This window comes from Pyxicephalus adspersus, chromosome 3 (assembly GCF_032062135.1).
Source record: "Pyxicephalus adspersus chromosome 3, UCB_Pads_2.0, whole genome shotgun sequence".
Lineage (NCBI taxonomy): Eukaryota > Metazoa > Chordata > Amphibia > Anura > Pyxicephalidae > Pyxicephalus > Pyxicephalus adspersus.
The window spans coordinates 10,518,674-10,546,380 of NC_092860.1; the positions used below are offsets into that span (position 1 = coordinate 10,518,674).

General features: G+C 41.6%; 1 protein-coding gene across 1 annotated transcript in view; it reads right to left on the bottom strand.

Moving 5' to 3' along the window:
- Positions 1-27,707, bottom strand: part of STX8 (syntaxin 8) — a 102,115-nt gene that overhangs the window by 7,296 nt on the left and 67,112 nt on the right. Inside the window, exon 7 of the mRNA XM_072403561.1 lies at positions 17,968-18,069. Within this exon, the coding sequence (XP_072259662.1) occupies positions 17,968-18,069 (102 nt within the window). The remainder of the gene's footprint in view (positions 1-17,967; positions 18,070-27,707) is intronic.

Here is a 27,707-nt window from a genome sequence, read left to right on the forward strand (position 1 = left end):
TTCCTGTCTTGTAAACAATAGGAAGAGGAAATTTCAACAAAGTGAATTTTCCTTTTCATTATCACTGAAATAGAGGTCCCCCATTGGCAGATTTTTCCTATATTAATGTTTCTTAAGATAACTGCAAAACTTTTTATTTCCATTCCAATCATGTACCACTGGCATTTGTATGTCCTCTTCTCTTCTCAGCCATTTACAGAATACAATGCATTTTGCATTAGCAACAAAGGTGTGTCACTGAATAAGTGACCCTCATATTGGGAGCACTGGAAGTGTATTGAAGCTGCAATGTTCCCCAGCACAAAGTGTAATGAGTGAGGGGACATTTGTGTTCACACTAGGAGAAGTAAAATCACAAATGGAATATGGATTTATTGGCTTCCCATTATTATAGCTTATCGGGGCCTTTCAATCCTTTTATAAATATCGTCCCCCATTCATATGTATTGCACATTTTTCCACTTTCTAAAAAAGGCACTCAAAAGTTAACCCACGTAGCAACACTTTGCTGTGCTCCAAAACAAGCACTTCGGTGAATACCAGGAAGCACAATGCAGACCACCAACTCTCTCATTGAAAAGGGCCTTAAATTTAATCCCGGAAGGCCTTTTTCTCAAACATTAATCCCAAAAAAAAAAAAAAAAAAAAAAAAAAAAAAGGTTTGTTTGTTTCAAAGCTGTCAAATATACCAGCCAGACCCAAACGAGTTAATTTGCCTTGATTGCCCTCCGGGGACCATGTGGCTCGTTACGGGTCCGTCAGTGAGCGGCTTTGCTGTGACATAACATAGAGAGCTTGGCGGCGGTGGCGGCAGAGGGTTAAAAGTGGCATCTGCTGGTGAAGAGGATATGAGGTAAGTGTTACTTCCAGCATTTTTTCCCTAGTTCCAGTCCTGCTCCAAAACACGGGTTATTGAAGAGCGCATACAACTATCCAATCCTGAACGGGAGGGCCTGGCGCGGCTGGAACCATGGACCTGCGAGTGACCTGCGTTCTGCATTACTGGTAATGTGCTCTGGCTTCACCACAGGGGACTCGTATGCTTCAAAAACCATACGCGCGGCCTTACGCAACAAATTAGGTGATTCATAAACACTGAAGCCACTGCTTAAATACATTTGCAGTAACTGGTAACTATTGTATGTTTATTTTCGGCAATTGCAGCCGCAAATTTCACAATTTGGAATTTTTTTCTATACTTTAAGTTATTATTCTAACAGTGAATTTTACCCTAATTTTAATTGCCTGGTCGAGTGATGATCAACTTACTAGATAATGGGGCGGCCTTAGCTGTGGCCCCTGACATCCCCAGGCACCATGCATGCTATTCAGAGTATGCAAAGCTATAGAACATTGTCAGGGAGTGATGCCATACTGAAAAGAGATGATGAGAAATTTAAGACATGTTGGAGGCGGTTGGAGATGGAAGATGTATTACATGACAGTGATCACTGCCACTACAGCCCCTTTACAAATTGAATGTCATCACTGCCCTTTCTAGATGCTAGGGCCATGGGCACCGTAAAAACTACCAAAGGACTACATGTGGCCCTTGGAATGCAGTGGGCAATACAAACCTGGTGCTTGGAGTTAGATGGTGGTGAAAATAAATGCCGTTCAGTCTTCAGTATTTCCAGTAAAAGCTTTCCTGTAGTTGCTGTGGGTTACTTCAAGCCATGCATGATTGCACCCTTCACATCAGTAATACATGCTCAGTTTGCAGTCCGGGCTCAGCTGCTTGAACAGAGCGTGTGTTCCAACCACAAGCTAGTCGGAAAAATGTCAGCGTGATGTTCGGCGACTCGTTAGCGCCCTGTTCAAATGTCAGAGAAACCACAAGGGTCTGGATTTAATTTTTGCCTTGGCTGAGCCAGGCGGATTTAGAGGGGAGGCAAAAGGGTCGGACAACCAGGACAGAGGGGACTTGAGGACGGAAAACAGGCCCTGTTATAGTTTGATATTCCTGGCTTCGATTGGCTTTACCTAAAACCGACCAGATTGTCCTAAAGCAAACACTACAGGTTGGAATGCAGATTATTTCCGGAATGACTGTCAAAAATATGCCCCGACCTACACCCCCCATAAAAGGATCACTAGGGTGACATGACCCTAACACCTAATCCCCCTCCAGGCTTTAGGCCCCACACAAAGGCTTGCAGACACCCTCAGGTCCTTATTGTCTATTAGGGGAGGAAAAACACCATTCTCTTGTTAAAGTTCAACCCTGCATCAGGAACAATTACTAAGATAGTGTACACACCTGCGGTGAGGTTGTGGTCCATTTACTGCTTCTTCATGCCGCGGAACCACTGCCTTTTCGGAGATGCTACCTCACTGCAGCAGCTCCAAAGGTAATGAATAGGGGTGGCTGTACTAGAGCGGTACTAGTACTTCCTGTTGCTGCCAGCTGTCAAATGTGCAGACAGTCACTGTGATGTAGGTGACTGAGCAACTGGCAAGGAACCATTCGATTCCCAAACAGGACTGAGCCTGCCCTAACGGAGGATAGGGAGGAAGCAGAGTGGAAATGGGGCAGTCAAAGCTTCACTTAATCTATATGTTCTCTAGTGACATAAAAACACTATGCACCTTGGCCAGTGGTTTCCCGTGGGTCACTTCAATCTCACAAATCATTTGAGAATTGGATATGAAGGGGGTTTATCAAGTGATATACAGTCCTTATGAGCAAAATTCCAGGTTGAAACTCAGATGCCCATACTTGCTGGGAACAGCCAAGACTAAAACATCCCATGGTACGATGATGCAGGAGTCATACTAAGGTATCTGTAAACCTAAAAGTAAGAACAATGGCTCACCCTCTGCCCGTTCCAGTTCAGTAATTCCTTCTTCCTTTTCTTCAGTTTATGCTTTTTTTTAACCCAGGGATCCATGCCAATGACATTTCCTGTCACAGGGAGACACCAGTCTCTGCTTAGTAAGAAGGGGCAGCGTTACTACCCTAGGGTGCAGTGATGTTTGAGAACTCCATGCTGATACCTTGATGCACACTGTGACAGCATGTATAGCCTCGAGTCCATGGAGAGACCAAGGAATCATGCAATACACACGGCATCGGAAAGAGACAAGAGCCCGGTTTGGGGGGACAAGCCACAAATGGCCAAGAGGAGCAAGGTTACCTGGAATGGTGTGTGACTAAAAAAAAAAAACTCCACTATATATGAAGGAGTCATTTTAAATGAGTTTATTTATGCTTTCAGGATTTACCAAGCCATCTATCCATTGTTTTTTTTCAATTGATTATCTTAAAGTCTTGCTTTTGACCCAATTTCATATTTAGGCCTTGCAGAATAGGGATTGATTCCTGTCCCTGATATGTGTTGGCTTTTGCACACTGCTTTGGTTTGAGTGAATATAATGTAAAAAATAAATGAGTCTATGAACCTTTGTGCATATTTAAAAAAAAAAAAACGAAAAGCGAGTGATAAAGACTAGGCAAGGGGGAACAGTATGGATGGCTTGGATGTACCCTCTGTGCCATTTTATCTGCATTCGATTTTCTGCTATATATTTTCGCCCTTCTTTTGGTATTAGGTTTGGTCTTAGATATTCCATATATATTTGTCATCATGTAGACATGTATATCTCTCTATGTTCCCTTAGGAAACTGCCGTCATTTTCCACTCATGTACGACTTGAGCACATCACTGTCACTCCCTGCGGCAATTAACAAATTCCACTGAAATAATACACAAAAAAGAAAAATATATTTTCAATGGCATTTTTTAAAGTGTGGTCACTGTGGCGGTGAATTCCGTGAGATCCAAAAGCTGCCCCGCAGCAAGCACAAAGCTCGAAAATAGAGGCCAATTATATGTACATGCATATTTTCTCCATTACATAAACTAGGACCTGACGGCAGCCATCTTAAAAAATTGGGCTTTATCTGACCCAGTGTTTCTTAACCAGGGTTCCTCTAGAGATTGCTAGGGGTTCCTTGAGCAATAAGCAGTTTGTGCTCTCAGATCAGTTACCCTTGATTCCAATTATCTTATATAATCTGGCTAATGGTCTCCATTCTTCCCAATGGCCATTCATGTAAGAGCTGTACTGAGCTGTAAATATAGTAATTATAGAAGGGTTCTTTTAAAGATCTAAAAATTATTTCAAGAGGTTCCCCAATGTTAAAAAGTTTGAGAAAGTCTAATCTAACCTATCAGCTCCAGATGTATAGTTGTAGAGTAGAGTTGTACTTTGTCTATTGGTGCATTTGGTAAATTGGTGGCCACCATTTGTTACACTTGCCAGCCTTTATAATTGCGTTAGTTCACATATATGTGGTGCCTTGCAATGCATTGGCCAAAAAAAAATAATGTCCGTAAAAATAAATCTTTTGATAGGGATGGCAGCAAATGTTACACCATGACAAGGTGTCTCCCCAAGGCACCCAATTTTCCATACAGTACCTGGTATTTGACACTACAGGTCCAGTAACTTCACAAGGGCAAGAAAACTAAAGTTCCAATACTGATTTAAACAACAAAATATATCTTGATGGCTCTAGGTAAGAATGGGAAGTCAAACCTTTCTTGTTTTGGGCAGTATAAGGAAGGTAGAGAGGTAGAGGACCTCTGTCATTTTTCTCACATCACCCAAACACATTGGGAGCCATTTGGTTGCACTGGAGAGGTCTACAGATTTACTAAATTGCTAAGCTCTGGCCTACAACTTTTGGCAGCCAATGGTAATAGTTTATTTTAAACTTTGGTTTTCACAAATACAATTCCTGTAGTTGTCCAGCTTTTCCAAAACCATGACATTTTGAGACAACCCCCATTACGGTGCTCAGTTTGAGTTCACTACCCAACGCCTCTGCTACATTTTGCCCAGTGAAGAGTTAAGTCATGATATCTTACACAGCATCCTGGACTCGTTTAAAAAGAAGTTATCGGCCCCAACGAGTTGGAGATTTTGTCCTCTGAGGAAAGAATAGAGGCGGGGGTCTTTCAGTGAAAAGCCCCCCTGTTTTTTTTTCCTCTATAGGAGTGCCCTTGAGAAGAAAGGCCCAAGCCTTGGTCATACAAATGATGGTTCCTGAACCGCAGTACGGGGCCTGAAGGACCCTCTCAGTTTCGAGCCCAAGGTAAAAGAGAACAATGGAGCTGCTTGTCTGCTTCACCATCCCCAATCGAGGATCTGCACTTTGTGTTCTCTCCTTCTCATGAGACCCAGCGGACCCTTAAGCAAAATCTTAAGCCATTAATAGGTGCATTACCGCAGTGAAAACATTACTGAGGGGCCTCGTTAAAGACCCAGAGCCTACCACCACTTCCGAGCCCCATCTATTTTATCTCGATGGGACGGGATGGAAATCTGCCTAACTTTGTGCTTAATATGAAAAAACAATGTACTAAATTTAAAGGGCTCCATCACCAACGAAACATAAATACTAAACACGTATAAGAGGAATAGAAAAACTTCACTATGCCATGGCCTGCATCCAATTAACAGAATGTTTCTGTAAGTTGTAATAGAATATTGTCATGTTTATTTAATTTTGCAGCTTTAAACAGAAAATTTTATAATTCCACAATGAATGTCCTTGTTCAGACACTTGTTATGGGGGTAACAGCTTCCTCCCATTTGTGCCGATACATTGTCATCAACTCATATGGGAGGATACCAGCAGTTGTGCCAACACAATGCTGTAACATGATCCACCAGTGCCAACACCAGGCACCAGGTACAAGGCATCTGCAGCCAATGGGGGAGTGCATAAATGAAGACAAACGTAGAAGTAATTGATGAGGTTTCAGAACTAAAGGCCCTTGCCTAAAGATGTCTGTCCAATCCCAATCATGAAAAGTGGGACCAGACATGGAACCCTCAGGTGCCACTAAACACTGCTGATGGAGCTTCAAAGCTTCCACTGTTCACAAAAGATTCAGCCAAATTCCTCCCTCTGGCCACCAATGATAGGGAATTATATTCTTATCACTAACCACCACTGAATGGGTATCATATTGGGTCACTATGTTCTGGCCACCAGTGTTTGAATATTTATTAGGTATACTAGTCAATAATGCATAAGCATTCAAATTTAACATATACCAAGACATTTGTTACTCCCATCAAATGAATGACCAATGGTAAGACATTATTCCAATTAAGACATGATGCAGAGGTATGTATTACTTGACTACCTCTGATACCTGGGCATTGATTACTCCCACTGACCATAGGGCAGTTATGACTCCCACTGATTAGTGTCACCAGGTCATTTAACACTTCCGCTGACCTCCAAAACCATGGCAGATATTTCTCCTACTGATGATGATCACTGCTGCAGGGTAAATTTTTTAATTTACATCTATTGACCACAGTCAGGTGCACAATAACCTGGCTTTGAAAATAGTTTTTTGGGGGGGTTTAAGCAGTGAAGACCTCAGGATCACTCTGTATCGCTTTACTTGTCTCTCTTGCACTGGGCTTCAATTATAATCAAAACGGAGCTCCATTTGTTTCCAGTTAAGTCGATGAAACAAGACACAAGACAGTCCCTCCAGTGCAGAAAGATTCTATTTTATAGTGAATTTTATTCTATTTTAAAATAACAAACTGCATAAACAACATGCTGTCAAAAACAAAGCAAATTCTCTATGATGTGCCATGATAATATCCAAAGAGCAGAACCAGTTTTCTGACCAATTAATTAAGACAAGTTAATTGTGGTTGTCCAAATCGGTTTTAACCTCCTAGGAAGCTTGGAAAAAAAGATCTGTATTCTTCACAGAAAAGCCGATCAGTGCATTGTCAGGGGGAGAACTGTGAACTCTATGAGAGAGGTAATAAATACCCGGAAGTGTTGCACTGACGTATGACTTACATGTTGCACTAAATCAAAAAAACGGTATCTGCTGTGTGATCCAGTTTTTGATTGGCTGCTCCAGGTTATTGCATTTTGCATGATATCATTGTTACCTAATTGAAACAAATGTTTTACAAATGTATTTTCCCTTCAATTCTGATAAGTATCTTAGTCTGTTACCTAATGATTTACAGAGCTGTGTTGGTATCCCTGTCTGTTTTAGGTTTGCTCCGGCTCTCCATTCACAGGCACTAAAATTGCAGGCTCGCTGACCCTTGAGCTAAAAGCAGGCTAGGTAGTTTTACTGATAGGGTCATGGGTGGAAATTAAAACCAGGACCCTATCATTGCAAGGCATGAGTGCTATCTATTCACATAGCCACTGTGCTCATCCTACATCGCTCATATATTTATATATTTAAGATAGATTGCAAGCTCTTCTGACTACCCTAGGTGCCCACACTTTAACCCTGCAGGTTGCACCCTGCTGACCTCCACTGGCACATAAAGAGTCTAACCTTCTGAAGCTTGTATACACATGAAACCAATCAAGTTAAAAGTCCTCGGAATAGATAAGGCTGGTTGCCCGGTCTCCTGGGTGATTTATCTCTTGCCCACCCCCCTTGTGCCCACCATTCATCACACAAACTAACTCCCCACCACCCCCTGGCCCTGGCTCTGCAAATAAAGTGTATGAAAAAAAAAAAAAAGGGGAGAGGGTCTGACACGGAGTGGCCGAGAGGAGGTGGGGGAACAAACAACTGATCTGGGGAATACATTAATTTCCTTCTTCTCTGGAGGGGATAACAATAGGGCAATGACTCTGAGGGTCTGGGATCTTCAAATAAAGGCTCCCCGCTGTCATGGGCAGCAGGACGTGGAATGAAGGGTGATATCCCCCCGGGCTTCTTCTTGTTGTCCCTCTTGGCGCAGGCTGGAGGTTGTCTGTTTGGCCGTTACTAGGCGGCTTGGGGAGAAAAATGGAGGCATTTCCTAGGGCCATTGAAGGCTCGGTTTATTAGGCAAATAAAGCTGCTGTGGGACCCTTTACTGGGGCTGGAGAGAGGGGGGCTTTATTTATTTTTTGCCCTTCACGCACCATTATGGGTGAAGATCATGAGAATCTGAGGTTAATAACATACGCAGTGGTGATGGCCCAAAATGTGAGATAAAATTTCACCAAGGTGAAATTAACCCCTTGTATTCTTCTTAAAAGTCTTCTACTCCAGATGGTTGTTCAATAAAACATCTAAAGACCCATAATGACCCACTAGTGCCAATTGCAAGGAACAGCACCATGCTTTAAAGAGTTATTCCACACAAAATCTGTTCCTGGAAAATGTTCTATGTAATGACTTTTTTTTTTTATTATGGATATGTATGGAGTCTTTTTTAATTTATTTTAGAGAGTCTCTTAAATGATTATGGCATGTTAAAAGCCTTACCTGAGCAGAAATGTTAAAACCCAGAGACTGTTCTTGGGTGCCACCATCTTGGATCCAGCAGCCCCTGCAGACTCAAACTGTCAATTTAGTGAAACTCCTTAGCAAGGGTGGGCAAACTCTTAGGCTCAGGGGCAACAATAAGTCAGTATCAGATGGATGGGGAGTGTTTGTATCAACTGATATACAATACGTGTAAAAGCTGCACCAGTGGCATTATGGGTCCTCCTATACACCAGTGTTGGTGGTAAGTCCTTTCATAATGATGTGTGAAAGGCGCTCAGTACTACAGGTTGGCGTAATGATGAACCCTCAAGGTGGGGGGCCATGACAGGCTGGGCTCATGGAAAGAGGTAAAAGGAGGCTGTCATTAGCCAGGCCATCATTTCCTGCACTCATAGGGAGTGGACATTTGAATCTGGCTGTCAATCAGCTCGACGGTGGATGGCAGAAAGTGGTGGATGGCAGCTCTGGAATGTGGAGATGGTGAATGGTTGCAAAAAAGAATGGGGTGGGTGATAAAAACAAAAAAAATAGATGAAGCTCAGTTTGAAAGTAGCATCATTATTGTTTGATAAATGCCTTACTTTACTGGGTCAGTAACATAGAAAGAGATGACAACAAAAGATCAACATGACAGCCAGGGAATTGGTATTTCCAGATAAAAGGGTCACCAGTAGCACCCTCTATGTTCCCGTAGCACAAGTTTTCTTTAAAGCAGATCCACGTTGAGAGAGCAAATCATGGCAATCATCCTTGCTCATTAGAGGTACTACAAAGCCCTTGCTTGGATTTAACTTTTGTTTTTGGTGATCAAGTTGAAACAATTGAAAAGAAATAGGCAGTATAAACTTTTTTCTAATGAATGCAGCACAATATTCAGATGGCTCTTTCTGCACCCTGACATGGCGACTCTGCACAATATTACAAACGCGATGAAATCCCGCCAAACCTGACAACGGGAAGGCAAGCCAAAGGGCAGGTGCCCATATTTTACGGTTACGACTAAATCCAGACGCTAAGAACACAATGAAGTCATTCTGAATTCTTTCAAATAAGAACCCCAACATAATTTAAAAATCAAATTGTCTTTTAAGAAGGGCGTCTGTAAAGTGAAGCTGGGATTGCACAAGGCCAACTTTTTTTTTTTTTACTTCTAGACAGGAGCGGGTGAAAGCAATATGCTGTGGTTCGAGATTTATTACTCCCCGTCCGGTGAGCAGAGGATGCTGGAATTAGTTACGGATGCCAGAGAAGAACCTTTGTACTGCAAGAAGGGCCTGCTCACCAGTTGTTGCAGGACTCTCTGGTACCCGGCAGGTCTGCAAGCATGAGACAAGACAGCCAAGAACAGTAAATATCTGCAAGGAAGACTTAAAAGGTCACCAGAGATGTTCGTCAACTTAATGCGTACAGTATTTAAAGCAGAATTCCAGGTAGAAAAACATTCATGGAAATATATTCCTCAATAGCAACAAAGGGATAAAAATCGACTCTGTGTGCACCGAATGTATTTTCACACCCAGGTATTATGTTGTAAAATAACATTGGAATTACTAGGCAGAGCAGAGAGCAGACTTGTGGGAGGGAACCAGCAAACCCACCGACTACAGGCTGTCTGCAGAAAAATAAAGAACAAGGCACATACAAGACCAGTCACCCTGCACAAGCAGCCAGTGCAGCAGGGACTGGTCTGTATTACAGGAAGCTTCAGAACTAAAGTTTTTTTTACTGAATTACTGCACATATGTGGAAGAAATATACAAAGTACACCAATATTCAAGTAAGATTATACATGGATCTTGTATGTGGACAACATTTGCCTATTCTAAAGAATACTTTGCACCTAGTGATGAGAATTACTGCCCAACAGAACCAAGGTCCTGGGCTCAACCCATCCCAAGGGATTATCCACAATGACTTTCCAAAAGTATATTTCAAACTGCATAGTTTTCTATTTAATAGACACAGCCTACCCACATAGTGAATGATAATTGCATCCTAGCACGGATTCTGCTCACCAGACTGCCTGCTTTGCAGCCTCTTATATCTACCACTGTAAATGCCAGTTTGTAAATCCAAAATGTTATCATTGTCACTGGAAGAGGAGGTGAGGGACAACAAGTTCTCTCCCTCGCTTTGTTTTTATTTTGTTTTTTTGCTAAGAGAGGGTTGTACCATGCCTTAAAAAGAACCTTTGGCTTGAGCGCCCTTTCAGACCTCCTGTGGCAAACAGTGCAGCTTGCAGCACCCAGCTGTGCAGCCGGAGAGGCAAACAGCACCAAAGGCAACAAGACTGCAGCCGCAGCACAGATCTTCATGTTCATTTTATGAATCTTACTGTGGTTTGCTGCAACAGCAGCCAGGTACAAGAAAAAGGATGCCAACCTCTTCTGTTGACTTGAATAGAAGAGAATTGGACAACATTTGAGCCAAAACATTTAGACGTTGTGTTTTTTCAACCTCAATGGTTTTTGGCTAAATCAGCACAGATTCTCCCATACTCCAAAATCTTGTAGAACAGAAGCTTCTGAAGATCCAAAGGGGAGCAACTCAATAATAATGTCTACTGTTTAATAATTGGAGTTAATACACCCTTATATGTGTGAGGTCATGTGTGCACAAACCTTGGGCCATATAGTCTGCACTGGTATTCTTGTTTATAGTATGCAGATTGGTTGTCAAGGACCTTTTTGTCTCTGGGATGGCACCTTGTCCATAATGTTACTGGGTCCAGGACAGCCAAACTGTACCAGTGCTTGCTGAACTGTAAGCATGCCAGCACAGTAAGAGCACAGGAACACGTATTTAGCCAGAGGCTGTGGCTGTGAGATTTTCACCCTATTAAAAATAAAAACAACTGCAACCAACCTTTGACCACCATCTTCCAATGCCACTCACAATGTCAAAATCTAAATTGTTGCTTCATACCACTACAGATGAAGCAGTCGGCGTCTCTGGTGAATTAACTAGTAAATATTAAAAGCTTTAAGGTATTAAGCTTCATCCAGGTACAGTTAGCCTTCATTCAGCCGATGCTGTGCTTGTGACTTAACACAACCTGGGACAGGAAATACCCAGATTTCAAGTGTTTTTGAAACTCGACATTTTTCGTACTTGTTTAGTGGATTGGTTGAGATACCTAAAATTAGGTGCTAATCTCTCCATGTTTCTGGCTATGCACTGTGCCCGGATTCCTGCAAAGTGTTCCACACAACCCCCACATGTCTTAGTCTTCTTGTAATACCCAATGCCAGGCAAAGCTTAGGACATTAGCAAAGGCAAAACATATTAAGAAACTCTATATATCAACAAGCAAGAAAGACATTTTTTGTTTTACAAACGTTTTACAAATAAGAATAAGTAAAGGCAAATATTAAACAGGGAATGGTAAAAGACCATGAACATTCTACAAGAGATGGCCGGAGAAATAAAAGTTTGCTACCAGAGATGGTCAGAGACTATGAACACGCTGCAAGAGAAGGTCGGAAACTACAAGCATGCTACAAGAGATGGTCGGAGACTACGAGCATGCTGCAAGAAAGGGTCAGAGACGACAAGCATGCTGCAAGAGAGGGTCAGAGACGACAAGCATGCTGCAAAAGAGGGTTGAAGATTACAAGCATGCTGCAAAAGAGGGTTGAAGATTACAAGCATGCTGCAAAAGAGGGTTGAAGATTACAAGCATGCTGCAAGAGATGGTCAGAGACTACTAGCATGCTGTAAGAGATGGTTGGAGACTACTAGCATGCTGTAAGAGATGGTTGGAGACTATGAGCATGCTGTAAGAGATGGTTGGAGACTACGAGCATGCTATAAGAGATGGTTGGAGACTACGAGAAGGCTGAAAGAGATGGTTGGAGACTACAAGAATGCTGAAAGAGATGGTTAGAGACTACGAGCATGCTACAAGAGAGGGTCAGAGACTACGAGCATGCTGCAAGAGTGGGTTGTAGATTACAAGCATGCTGCAAGAGATGGTCGGAGGCTACGAGCATGCTCCAAGTGATGGTCGGAGACTATGAGCATGCTGTAAGAGATGGTTGGAGACTACAAGCATGCTGTAAGAGATGGTTGGAGACTACGAGAATGCTGTAAGAGATGGTTGGAGACTAGAGCATGCTACAAGAGATGGTCAGAGACTATGAGGTGGTCAGAAATGGCCATGCTACAAAAGAAGGTCAGAGACTACAGGTATGCTACACGAGATGGTCAAAGACTGCAAGCATGCCAGCATGAAGACAAGCTTCAGCAGACATATTATATGACCTCTGCTATTACAGCCCCTTTACATATCATTGCTTCCAGATTAGTGCTTCCTACAGCCCCTTTAAAAATTTTTTCACTTAACAAAATCTGTTATAAAAAATGAAAAATAATAAATGATAAAAGGGATGGGCAGCACAGAATGATTCAGTGTAGAAAAAATAATCAAAACCATATAACACCAGTGTGAAGAATAATTTTCATTGGCCCCCAAAGGCTGCTCAATAGGTGCAAAAAGGCAGAAAGTAGCAGAAAATAATTCACTATTGCAACACTGGTCTTAAGAAAATACAACAAGCGAGAGGCTTCTTTACCTATCTAAAACACTGCAAATAAAGATTGCAGCATCAAAACCTGCAAAAAGCATGGGCAATCCAAAAGAAAGTAATCACATATCTGAGGTTTTCCCTCCTGTCTCAGTCATTTGACTCCAGGGAGAACTTTTCCCAAGGTGGCCATCAACAAAAGACAGAGGTTTTACACCTTCCTTGCTGCTTTTCACAACAAAAGAACTTTTGAATAGAGACCTACTGGGGTTTGAGATGGTTGTACATTGACATGATTGGCTGTGCCTGTGCACAAAATATGGAAATCAACTCAAAGGAAACAGAAGTCAAGTTTTGTTTCTTCTGGTTGCAAAAGGAGGTGCAGAAGTCTAATTTTTACAAGATGGTCTATATTTCTACCACAGCCTTGGCCTAAGTCAGAGGACAAAAGCAGCAAGAAGAGTAACATATCATGTTAGTCAGGATCAAAGTCAAAAGGAGCCAAAGCAATTGCAGCTTTTTACAGCAACTGGCTAACTAAAATTGTAAGAGGTTATGTGCAAAACAAATGCTTTTTTAAACCTAAATATTACCATTAAAAACATAAAACTAGCAATGAGTTGTGCATAGGTTATGCACAGAGCGAAGCTGTGGGAGAGGTCCTGCATGGCCAACTATTACAGGCTGCCTGCAGTAAAATACAAGAAGGGATGGGTATAAGACCAGTCATCCACTAATGCCAGTGACGCAGTAACTGGTCTGTATTACAGGAAGATCTTGCACAAAGTAAATGCTAAATGCACAAATCTGGAAGAAATTGATAAAGCAAACAGCGGTTCAAGAAAATATGCACACTGTATTTGCTTATCCTGTTGGGCAGAAGAGATCTTTTTTCACTGTCAGTCTGATAGACACAAGGGGGAATCACAGAAAATTTCCCAAAAGTAAAGGAAAATTCCCCTTCACGGTAACAGACATTTTTCTAGTGGAGATATAGACACCATTAAAACCCATCAGGGATATTTACTCTTTCTTGTCCCAAAAAAAAGGTTTAGGCTTTTTAAAGCTTGCTGGATTTTTCATAACAGTATCCATTTTATTATTTTATTATTTTCTTTTATCTGAATTTTTTACAACACACACAAATTGAGTATCTCAAAAAAGCCAAATATCAAAGACAGACTGAGAAAGGATGCATTAATCCCAGCCACTCCTTTTCACCCTATGAAACAAACAACATCAGTTTTTCTTCGAACCATTCGGCGAGTCTGTCCAACAGAGAACCGACTCCTGACTTTGGGAAAGTAAATATTTTACATATTATGCTTTTTGGCAATCTTTGTAGACCTCTCAAAACATTCTGGAGTAAGAAGATAAGTCAACAACGGAGGAGAGACTTCTTCATCGATTACATAATGTTTGAGAGATAACAAAGACGCAAGTGTCTGGATAAGTTGTCCATGAAAACGGCTTAGCAATCTTACTGTGTTTAATTAAAAAAACAAAAAAGAAAAAAACGATTGAGAGAACTTGAAATTCCCGTGATCAAACTAGAATCAAGGAAGGCTTCCTGACCCTTCAGTTCTGCTTCCTTGGAAGGCTTGTCTACCATTTGTCGTTACTCTTGAGCCGCTTTCTCAGTGGTTCCCTAAGAAACCCAGTGCTGGCCCTTTGAATCCTGACAACGCAATGTCTCCTGTCAGGGGGCCACCCAGAGAGCGTTGTTCAACAAAGGCATTGTTAGATGCTTGGTTTGCCTTGAAAGCCACCAACCCTTGTCTCTGACCTTGATCTCCAACAGGGGTAAGTGACCTTGATTTCTGGTGAAATCAAAGGAAACCAAACAAAATTGGTGCCTTAATCCACTTAGCCTTCTGTCAACCTGTCCACTCCCCGGGGTTGTAAGGAGCTGGCCTCTCTCTTTAAGCAGTATGGCTTCCACCATAATCCTCCCCTTTCCAGCGGGAGCACAAATTACTTGGTCTTAAGATTCCTCAACGCTTGCCCTTGGTGTGCTTAGTCTACAAAAGAGAAGCAGCCGTGTGAATCAAATTACAGGAGCGGGCTGAGAAAAGGTTAACGGAAAACGCTTACTGGGCCGTGTGAAATAAGTCACCATGGCGGATGTTACATCTACCTGTTTTCATGTACAGATTATTGCCCTGGATCCTGGATGGATAATGAAGACAGGTCTACGGAGACTTTGCGGATAGCAGAATGGCATACACATGTTTGGGTGGTCCGGGTGTCTCTTATCTCCCATGAAATTATGCTTTAAGCATGCCTCTGGTGATGAATGGTGAGTCTATTTGAAGGGCCTTGTATGTATGAGTTGTAAAGTTCTCGAGGATTCCTGGATATAATTTTTGTCTTTTTGACATATTAGTCAATTCTCCCTGAAAAAAAGATTCCCGGGGATCTCTAACTCATTTTTCCAGATAAAAGGCATGTTATAGGTATTTTATGAGCGACTGTGCTTATGAAAAGATCAAGCTTTATTTAATCAATGAAAAACAATAAGTAAAGCTGATGTAAAAGAAGATATAAACCTGATCATTAAAGTCTTTACTTCAACATGTTATAACGGCACATATGAAATAATTTTTTAAAACTGCTGCTTTCATTAAAATGATATCTGGGGCCCAAATAAAGTGGACCCATCCTCTACATTATATAAAAGAGGCCACTTACATTTTATTTTTTTTTTAATTACTTATAATTAACTTGTATTACTTATATACATTTTAATTACTTATTTTTTAAAACTTTCTGTCCCTTCTTTCTTTATATAAAGGCTGAAGAGGAAGCCCCCGGTCTCCTGGTATACTTAGGCTGCGTACACACACACACACGATTACCGTTGCTGGAAACAATCTTTCAGACGTGACAGACGAATGAACAAGCTCTGTACACACTGCGCCATTCCGTTTTATAGAAAGAGGAGGAGCAACACTTTGCTGTGCTCTTCTTCCTTCATTTCTGTTTTGGTCATTCATTGTCACTCGTTTACGCCCATAAATGATATTGGGCGATCTCTGTACACAGATTTTCGGACGAGACTAGCCCAACTGTTAGCATCAGGCAAGAATTATCTGAAGTGTGTACATAGCCTTAGACCAAGTATCCCAGGAGGCTGCAGGGCTGCTCCTTCTGCACATGCTTGAGATTGGTCACTGCGTCTCCGGTGGCCTTCCTCAAATGTGAATAAAGACGTGAACAATCTCTCGCAAGCGCAAAGTGAGATCAGCACTTGTTTAGTTACATTGGGAGAAAGATACATCACCCGATTTTGTGCATGTGCAGTACAAGATCAGGCAACATCATCAAGAATAAAAAAGATGATGATGGTGTAAGGACATAACAGGGAGCCAATGAAATATGACAGAAAGCAAGACAACGTGGGACTTACTGGGCATGGAAAGTATATTGTTAGAAGGCTTTTAACAGAAGAAGGTAGGCTTTTTTATTTTTTTTAACTTTAGGAAGATCCTTGTTCAGGTGCTTCTTGTTGGATTCCTGCAGGGTGATACCTTGTCCTAGCCTCCTGATTGTTCCCCTGCGTTCTCACCCTGTCACAGGGGCAGCTGAAACTGTGGCAAGTATGTTTGCAAGTTGGTGCATTGTTGTCATCATCAAAAAACTGCCCTATAATATGCCACGCTGCCTTGGTTATTAGTGCCTGCATACATTAAGATCAGCAAGTGTAAAGGATGCAGGACATAATAAAAGGTGAAGTCATTAAAGAAAACAAAAAACAATGTAATTATTTTCAATATAGCATGCTTTAGCAAACGAAATGCATCACATGCTGCATGCTTGCGAACGTCTGCAAGAAGATCTAATGGACACCTTTAAAGGAAGGCCAGATGTAAGAAAAATTGCAAGTCTTTCTGGCAGGAATTGAAAGTGAACTGTCTCCTAGTTGAAAAAGATGGGGTTAAAAAAGACCCACTTTATGTACAATTGTGTTTTCATATTGAAGCTATGAGAAAAATGGGACTCTTGGACTCACACAGGGGAGGGTGGGGGAGGGCTCAGGAACAGAGGAGGAGGCGGGGGGGGGCATTCCTGCTGGGTCTTTTTGGCAGGTTTTCAAACACCTGGCAACCTGATCGTAGAAAAAACAAAGTATAAATTCACACACCAATCAAAAAAAAGGACCAGGGGCTGGTGTGAGATCAGAACCTCCAAGTTATTGCCCTTTTTGTAGGGTGAAGAGGTTGTAGACATTGCAAGAAAATGCTGCTGGAAGTATAAAACTCAATCAAAAATAAATTATTTTATATTTCTACTTCTAGCAAAACAAAATATTTCTGCAGCAGAATAAAGCTCACGGTATTTATTCTTTGATGACTTTTCTTTATCCCTTTTCACCATGTTGCGTTGATCTGAATCCACTCATGTGCAAAATCAGAGTACAGAGATGGGAATTTACAATAAAATTCAAACCTCAATCACTTAAGATCATGTTAAAGACCATTTGTTAGGTAACTAGTTACCTCCCTTGCGTCACAATCCAATACATTCTGCAAGTTGTGAAGCAAAATGTACTCACCTAAAACAGGTATCCTGGTCCTATACTGTCTGTTTTGGGATGTGGGAGATTGCTAACCAGCACTACACATGTGCAGGTGTTGGCTGGTCCCCCCTTAAATCTCCTGTCACTGCTGCAATGTCCTCTTCTGCATCCAAAAGAGTCACCATTGCTGGACACCCATGTCATGGCAGGCAGTGACAGCAGAGGATGGAGGATGTTACCTCAATATGAATGGCCATGGATTTGGAATAAGAAGTCCAGCAAACCTATATAAGTGTTATGGTCAGGTGTCCACTGACTTTACATACATTGGCCCTGATATATGTCATAAATGAGTTTTATTATATGATATGCATAAAATAATCATTTAATATTTTCCTAGTCATCTTTACAACATATACAAACTTTTCTGAACATGGTTTCAGCTATAGACAGGCATATAACATTTCTGTCTTCCAACCTTCATCTGATGTCCTACAGATTTGTTTTGGGTCTGTTGACCTCCTAAGTGACCTCTAGCCCCCATCTATGATCACCTTCATTGTCAGTGCTCACCCGATATATTCTGGCTACCTCTGTGGCTACCATTCACCCTCCCCTCCATTTTCTACCAAAAACCGATGATTCTTACCGCAAGTTCCAGTTTTCTTGTCCACGAGTTTCACCTGTCTTGTCCGATGGCGGACTTTGGAGTCTGTGCTTTCTACAAGGTTGGTCAGGTCATCGATAATTTCTAGGAGAAAAACAGCAGATATTAATTTGATGATTTAAATATTTTTTTCAGTCACTGGAATACAATTTTAATTATTGAAGGATAAGTGACACTATCAATATGCTAATGGAAACAGTACCCTGCTTCCATATCCTTCTTCCCTGATGCACGCATTGAGTTGGCTGCGGGGAAAGTTATGCAAAAAACAAAATGTCTTGATGGTGTCAGTCAAAAGGCTGTATTTGCAATTTTAGTACAGGAGAGGTGCCGGTACAACTGTGCAATGGCGAAGGGCAAATTTATAGAAGGGAAGATTTGGAGGGGGTGCAGACTTAATAAAGAGGAGGCTGGAGGGTAGGTTGAAAATATTTGGTAAATGCAGTTGTGCAGGATCATGCAAAGTCACATGACCACTGCCATCATGGTGGCTAGAACAACACTTGAATATTGAAGCTAAGGGGAAGCTGATGGTTCTATAAATGATAAAAAGAAGTAGCCATCTTTCTACACCAAGGGGCAACATAGGCTATTAGCTGAGCATTCTAACACATCAGCTGAACAGTAGGCATAAATTCACCAAGGTGGATGGCATACGATGATGGCTTGGCACTGTGATAGATGGCAATTGCCACAAAGGTCATTCCTACACCATTAATGCAATTTTTATCTCCACCATAAAAGTGTCAATAGGAAATGGCAATCAGCAACAGAATACATGGTAACACGGCTGGAATTTGTTCATGCAGGCTTGCATTGTTACTGCAAGGTCCAATGTAACTCAAGCAGGCTTTTTGCGGTATGTAGAGCTGCCATTTCTCCTGGATCAGATTTGAATAATCCTCCAGAAATGCCCCAACAGGTTTCAATATAACATAACTTTCACCATTAAAGAGAACCTGTCCTTTTATACACTGCGCTAATAGTCTTTCTAGTAAAACAGTCTAAATTGAGCAACAAATCCCTAAACGTGAACCCGGAGACTGCAGCTAAAATGTCTAATAATCTCGTCAGCATGAAGAGCGATCTCCAAATAATGGAGCAATGGAACTTTTCAGAGGCCAAATAAGGAGAGGTTAACACTGGACTCTGAAATGTATTGCTTTCAATAATAAAAGGATTACTTTGATGCAGTCCAAATAAATCACAGCCGAAATTCTGTATATTCTGTACAGAGCAGGACTGGGAAAATGGAGGGGGCGTATCAGGGCATTGTATTTAACCTTTGTGATGCCAGACAGAACCTGCAATACATGTGAAAAACCTAAACTGGAGCATTTTAATGAAAGATCCCATCCCAGAGGATTATTTAACCTCTGCAAAGTTTCTGGCTTCTTATATAGCACTTCAGCAGGAAAGATTTACAGTTAAAATTCTCAGCACTGTCATGTCCATTACAGATCCAGATCATGTCACTAAAGAGTTCTGCATAATGGGGCCATTTAGGAGTGGAGCCAGAATTATGGCCTTGTTATAGGGGCAGGAACATGGCAAACTGGTGTTTTTGAAAAAGCTAGTTTATCAACTTAAGTAGAAGAAGCTGTAGGTGGGTGGTGGCCCTATATTTTGACCCAACTTGCGGGATGGTGCACCCTGCTAAAAAGGGATAGGGAGAACACTGAACATTGCCTAGGCTGAAGTCTTCAGTTTGCTGCAGAAAGCAGGAAGCATTTCTTCAGTTTCCTTTACTCCAGTGATCAGGCTGCAACATTGTAACAAGTTCCAAGTCAGTCATTTGTGAACACAGCCGGGAACTGTTCAGGAACCAGACTGATGTGATTGTGCTCTCTAAACTGGCATCTCAGACCACCCCGGATGATACCCGATTTAAAGATTAAAAATAAATGATTGCATTGCCAGGGGGAGTACTGTGATCCCAGTGAATGGTAATTAATAACTTGAGGTATTCCAATAAGAAAAGTATGCACAAATTTAAAATACAAAACTATATCTGATGACAGGTCCACGTTAATTGTTGGAGATTTCAAAACATGTGAGATGATGGCGGAAAATAGCAGCGCAGAACTGGCCGGAAATTAAGCCTGCGTTGATATCTAAATTCAGAGCAGATAAAGCGTATTTGTTTTGTGGCCGGAGCGTGAGTTCCGGCCCTCCCAAGCTGCTGGCCTCCCATTCTGCGTCAGGCGCTGAGTGTTTTCCTATTGATGTCTGTCGATTTGTAGAAGGCCCTGGGCTGGATACGTCTCATCACCTAAATATTTCACTCCAAAACAGTACGAACTATGTCAGCTGCCAGCAACCACTTGGTTAACCCTTCCAAAAAAAGTCTTTTGTTGGAGGGATTGAAAGGCCATCTCCAAGAAAACAGACGTATTCAACAACAAAGAGAAAATCTCAGAAGAACTGCAGTTTGAACAAAAAAAAAGTGAACCTAAAACCACTTTGGATTTTGTAGAGAAGAATTATACACACTTCAGATTTTTTTTTTGTGGTCGGTGTCATATTGGAAGACAATCCCTTTATTCAAGTTCCAATCACAACTCAAAATTTTGGAGGTTGATTGACCTGAAATTAATGCAGACAGCAATAAAACAGGACAGGTTCTATATCGTCTCCATCAACCACCTTGCCCTTAGAGGTACTGTTTTCAAAGACAAAGTGATTCATATCTCTAATTATAGGGGTTTAGATCAGTTTCTGAATAAGTAAGTAAACCAGTAATTCACCTCCAGGACTCTGGACAATTTTATGGTTCCCCTGGGGGTAAGCTAGGGGGTCCTCAAATGACTGACCTCCCATCTGATAATACCTGCAACGTTCCATGTACAACCGCATGACACCAATGACCTTTTTAAATGTCTGGATACTATTACCAGTGACCACCAAACTAAGACAGGCATTTCCATGATTCCATTTCTATTTCCATGATCCCCAAAAAATGTATTTTAGCCAAAGTTACCGGAGACCTAAAAATTGTTGTAAGGATTTTTCCAGGGGTAGAGATTAAGAAAGGTTGAACTGAAGCAAATATTTGGTTGGCTTTTCTTGTCCTAATTATGGAGTTGATGGCTGCTTACACCTCCAATTTTTTTGGCAAAAATTTTTAAAAACCAACCCCCCCATTTTAAAATGCATCAAGCATATCTTAGATTCTGTATCCTTTTTGACAGTGGTAGAACAAGTGGACGAGCATACTCATGGACAGAGCAGCACCTATGCAATTATTATTATTATTATTAATAATAATAAAGAGAATTTATATAGCACCAACATATTACGCAGTGCTGTTCATTAAATAGGGGTTCCAAATGACATAAGGATAAAGACATGACACAGAAGGAGGAGAGGACCCTGTTCCGAAAAGCTTACAATCTAAGAGGTGGAGTATTATACAATAGAAGGGGAGAAATTACAAATAATGTGTCCAGTAAACCAGACCAGTGGGAGGATGCACCCCAAAAAAGGATGACAAAGGTGGCATGGGCTCTGGGCATTGTCAGGAAATGGGCTGGATAATGTTTCCCATCACCAGCAGTGGTGGAGTCTGTGAGGAACAAGTACAGCAACCTGAGCTGCTCTATTGGTAAAGGTGCTATTTTTTAGAGCCAAGATGAAGTTGGGTTTTATAGTCCATTCACACTAGGATTTGCAACGCATCTTTGAGAACTCATGTATGTGTTAACCATTGATAGGTGTTGGCAAGCATTAGGTCTGCCTATATATTTAAATGGGCTGCCCAATTGAATACAACAAACAAAAAAATGGACCTGCTGTACAAGTTGATGTCCATTGCACTGCATTGCAGTGAGACAGATAAATGGCACTGCAGGAACATAATAGTGTAAATGAGCCTTTAATCTACTACATTTATAAGTGTAGTATGGCATGGAAACTCCTTTTTTTTTTTAGATACCCTCTAGTCCGATACTCCGGGGTCCCGCTACATCACCAGTTTACATTCAAGGCGCAGCCAGCGGAGTTCTGTCACGAATGGGGTGAACGCCCAAATTTTTCTAACCTCGCCAATTGACCCCGCCCCCTAATTTTACATGCCAAGGCTTCATCTATTAGAAGTGTTTTATCACATATTTTATACAATTACAAAACAGAAAAATCATAACAGTTCATGCTGCACAAATAAACTGTCAGGGCAAGGCCTCCCAACACTAAGCCAAGTCAAATTTCAGTAAGCTGTTACAAGGCCAGACATCTTTCACTAACTTTCAGATTCTCCTTCAAGGAGTCATGTATATTTCATGTTCCCCCATTGCTTCCAAAAGTCATGTTTGCTTTCTTGATAACTCTCCCCGCTTTTAATTAGCTAAGGAGCAACGTGAGCTGACCGGAGGAATTGATCGATAAATCGCCATCCAAGAATGACTGATGAAGTAAACGAGATTTAAAGTATACCTGTCATCATGTTTTCATTCTAATGAATGCATCAGTGTAACGCTTCTATGTACTAATTACCTCTCAATACTCCTCCAGACAATTCCTCCATCTTTTCTCGCTGCAGCAGAATGGCACTTTGGTCTTTGTTCAGGCATCATCCAATGGGCCAAGATGATGGCACAAGCCTGTGTGCACTTTTGGGCTGTGTTCCCAATCATCTGACACCGCTTCTCTCTATGTGACTTGTAAAACAAAGTTAAAATCTGATCATTGAGGGAGTAGGAATAAAGCAAAAGCTTCCTCCTGCCTGCAGCAGACTGATGGCATCACCCTCCCCTAGGCAATTTATAAAACTTAAAGCTTGGTTATGGCTGATTTTTATTAAGAGGTGAAGCTAAAAAATATACTTTTCCTGTATCAAAAATAATTGTCCAATATAAATTTAAGGTCTGCACATTTGCTAGATGTTTCCTTGGGGGATAATTTAACATAGGTACAAGTGTCCGCCATATTGTTACGGAGGTTGTTAGTAATTTCTTGAGTTGGATTACAAATAAGAAAATGACCATCAGCAAATTACTATAATTTTACCATTGTATACCAGCACAGCAAGGCGTTCTATGCTCATCCTCCTTCCCTTTTTTATAGAACAAGCTGCCTGGCACAGAGACGAGCCGTGTGTCTCAACAGCAATCAATCATGCCTATACGGTCACTCAAAGTGATCATGAATGATTGTTTTGGGCAACAGTACTGGAAATATGTACTAAGCAAGAGTTGGATGTCATCTCTTGCATCTTTGGGAACGGCAGTCTTTTGTAATACTTCAAAGCCCTCTTGCATGGGGCTGGAACGCGAGTAGACTGGTTGTATTCTCACAGACTGATGGCGGCCATGCCTACAACTGGACATGGGGACTAGGGTGGGTAGCGATGATCCAACTCTCTGCTGGCAAGTAGCAAGCCCTAAACAAATCAAGTGACCAATAACATTCAGATCTGTGAAGAAGGGTGAGTGAGGCACACATGTTCAGAGCATATTATTATTATTACACAGTATTTATATAGCGCCATCATATTACGCAGCGCTGTACAAAGTCCATAGTTGGGTCACTAACAGTCCCTCAAAGGAGCTCACAATCTAATGTCCCTACCATAGTCATGTGTCATTATTGTATTTCTAAGGTCAATCTTTAGGGGGAAGCTAATTAATCTAACTGCATGTTTTGGGATGTGGGAGGAAACCCACACAGACAAGGGAGAACTTGCAAACTCCATGCAGATAGTGCAGCCAGTTCCCTGGCTGGGATTCGAACCTGGGACCTAGTGCTGCAAAGGCCGGAGTGCCAATGCCTGAGCCACCGTGCTGCCCGATTTCCCAACCCAGGGATATAACCCAGGATTTCCCAACAAGGTCAGTTTAAGTGACACCAATGATCCTTATGGCTACAGGAGGTGCAAGAAATGTAGAAAAAGCTTTCTTTTCATTTTTTTTTTTTTTTTGCAAATTGAAATTTGACGCTGAACTCTTTCCACTAATTGAGGATAAGAAAAAAAGCTTCAATAGCAAAACCCAATTTACCGCCGAGCATGCCAAATGTTTGGAGTTAGAACACCAGGATTTTTTTTAATGTTGATGATGCAGACGGCTGCGAGAGATAATATATTTTTACAAAGGGCTTGGCAGGGAGAAGACATCCTTTGAAAATGACATAAAACGTAAGCAGGAAAAGTAATTTAGATTTCATTTAACGATCTTTCTTTCTCCTATTTATATTGGCTGTAGTCCGGAGGAGGCGCAAAAGACGACCTTTGGTGTAAGAGTTTCTTTTACGATGAAAATAGTTGGGTAACACCTTATTTACGATGCCGGCTATAACGGGAGCTACAAACTCCAGGAATTGGCCTAAAAAAACCTTGCCGTGATTTTTTTTTGAACTCCCCTAAACTCATTTACAGAGAAACTATGGATTTAGCCATTTGGGGTACAGTGACAGCATGAGCACTTCTTATCCACTCATCCCAAATGTGTGCTTACCTATCCATGCTCCCCTAGCGACTACTCCAATATGCTCACCTGAGAGCTAGACTAGGAATGCCATGGTTGTGCCCATGTGACCCTGTTTGTTCTTGGTGATTGGTCAATCGGGTCAGAGCACTGTCAAAAGGGAAGGGGCCATGTGCTTTCCCATACCCAAAAGTTCTGTCCATGTGACCGTGTTCGATCCTGATTGGTCAATCGGGTCCAAGCGCTGTCAAAAAGGGGAGGTCATGTGCTTCCCCATGCCCAAAAGTTCTGTTAATGTGACCCTGTTCAATCCTGACGATTGGCCATTCAGGCCTGAGCACTGTCTTAAAGGACAGAAGTCATGTGCTTCCCCATACCCAAATTATCTGTGGTGTTAATGAGGACCCCCCCAATACGGAGCTTTATTGCCAGCAAATCTTTTAATATAGTGGGTTTTTACTGTAATATTTGACCTCCTAAATAACCAATGCAAAGTATATGGGGTATGGATAGCATTCAGCGACTGGTGTTTTTTAAGAATGAAGATAGGGGTTGGTTGACGCCTAATATTTAATTTGTCTATTGCTATGCGTTTGGTGACAATGCTCATCACAGGACATCCAGTGGGGTTACTGACAACGACAATAACCTGACGCATTTAACTTAAAGCTAAAATGTCTAAATACAAGAGCCTTGTGTATTTTGTGTATTTTCTCCAGATTTGTTCATCAATCCAATGTCAAACATTATCTCTGTGCAGGAGATTCCTGTAAAAAGGACCGGTCACTGCTGATCTCTTTCCTAGTACAGGATGACTGGTCTTGTATCCGCCCCTCCTGCTGTTTTCTGCATACAGCCTGTAGTGGGTGGAGTTGCTCAGTCCCTCCCACATCTCTGCTCAGGCTATGTACAGTTCAATGATGAGGTCAATGCAACATATAAAGTAATACCTATATTTAATTCACACAAAGTGAATGTATATGCTTTGTGGCTGCTGGGAAATTAGTTTTTTTGTACCTGTATTTCAGCTTTAAAAACCAAAAAGAATGTTTGCATAATTGCCTTGCTTTCAGGGCTCAAGATTGTGGAAATAGCAATTTTGAAGAGTGAATGATCTTTGCACAAGTCGTGTTACATTTCATAAGACATGGCTGCAGGACACGTTTAGTGTCGACAATTGCAGCTCAAAAATGATCTTCAGGAGAGCCGCTGAGTTTGCATACCCTGCCAGTTATCAGTCCTGAAAACTCGTCCATATGTCGCCTTCGGGGACTGGAGAAGCGTCCGTCTTTGCTGTCAGGCCCTCCGGTGGTTTCCCGCTGTCAGAAGCAAAGATTATGATATAATGGGAAAAACAACGATTCAAAGAAAACACACCCTGAGTACGGGGAAGACACAGAATGTGTCCGTCATGTAGGATGGCCTCATCGGGAAGTAAACAGAAGTGTCAGGAGATCAGACGCACGTCTGCTACCACCTTTAATAAATACAGTGACACCATCACTGTGCTGTGCATGGCTTGTGCAGACAGGTTCTCTTTAAAGAGAACTAGTCGTGATGGTCTTTTTGCAAAAATCTATTATACTTGTGAAAGATTTATTGGAGTCCAAAACTTCAGGTGACTCTGACCCTTAACACTGGTGCAGAAGTTTTACTAATGACTCCCTGACATCTTCCTGACCTCACCACTTCTTACTGGAGGGACGCTTGTATTTTTTACAAAAATGACGTATTCTGCAGTCCAGCTTTAGGTTTTATTAGGGAAAGGTAGCTTTGCTATAATGGGTGCACCATACTCAGATAATGAATACCTGGAAGTGTTGCACTGATACATTACATAGAATAATATATATGGAGCTAAGCCTACTTTAAGAACAGAACAATTCTGCCGGAGGTTTTGGGTCTCGACCAAGCTTTTAACCAATAATTTTCCCGCCCCGCGAAATTCTGAAGCTAAAACTGTCCATTTAAGCCAAGTTAAATCTACTTTATTATGTTTTGTATAAACAGAAACTCGTGTCAGACAAATCACCTCAATGAAAAGAGATGGGTAATAAGCGACGCGCTCATAATATGACGAAAGATGGCTTCTTAGAGCGTGGCCTCCAACACTAATAAGCCATATGCTTGGAGTATTTCATGGCGTCGTGCCAAGACCACCATATTAACGCTCCCAGGGTACGGCCCAGCACCCCCCCAAACATACTGCCTCATTATCCCCGTGCCAAAATATGCAATAAATTAGACACACAATGTTATACATATATATTATTTTAACTGTTTTCCTTGCAGGAAACGGAATCAATTATTATTCATGAGCAAGTTTCGGGATACATCAAGTGAAAATATTTGGTTGTGCAGCGGCAGTCTGGTAATTATTCACGTTTCGTGATTTTATGCAGCGGGCCAAAAAGGGCGCATCGTGGAGCCACGGCAACAATTGCAGGTTTTCTTATTGGGACAATAAATAAAGAAAACCAACATATTGCGCAGTGCTATACAAAGTCCATAGTAATATCACTAGCTATCCCTCAAAGGAGGTCACAATCTAATGTCCCTACCATAGTCATATATCAATACTGTCTAAGGCCAATTTTGGTGGGAAGCCAATAAACCTAAATGCATGTTTTTGGGATGTTGGGGGAAACTGGGGTACCCAGAGGAAACCCACGCAAACACAGGTGAAACATGCAAACCCCTTGCAGGTAGTGTCGTAACCCAGATCTGAAGTTGAGACGTATCGCTGCGAAGGCCAGAGTTCTAACCACTGAACTACTTTGAAAAAAAAATGACCAGGAAGACCTTTACTGCAAAACAATACAACTACACCATCCAGGCTTTCCCTGTTGCTGCCGGGACTGAACGCACACCCATGTGCCTGCACGGGACTTACATCATCTCGGCCCAGCCAATCATGGATGTCCGAAGACCCAACTCCAGGAAGAAGACAGGGTGAAGATGACAGCCCACATTCCAAAAAAAAAAAAGGACATTGCCTTCTGAAATTAAGGACCCGCCTGGTTGCAATTTGGTAATTTTTGGGTTTAGAGATTCCGCTCTTAGATTTTGATGTCATTTCAATCATTTTCATTTTGCAGCCTTCACTGAAACAATACCTGGTAATTCTGCCATTTTCCAGAAATGTTCAGAAATGGGATAACAATGCTTTGTTGCAAAGACATAATTGTGTACTAGCATTATAATATATGCAATATGAGGCATGTCACACAACATACACTAAGTATTCATTTGAGGTAGGATAAAACTGGGCAACACCTCACAAAACTTCTAATATTTTTTACC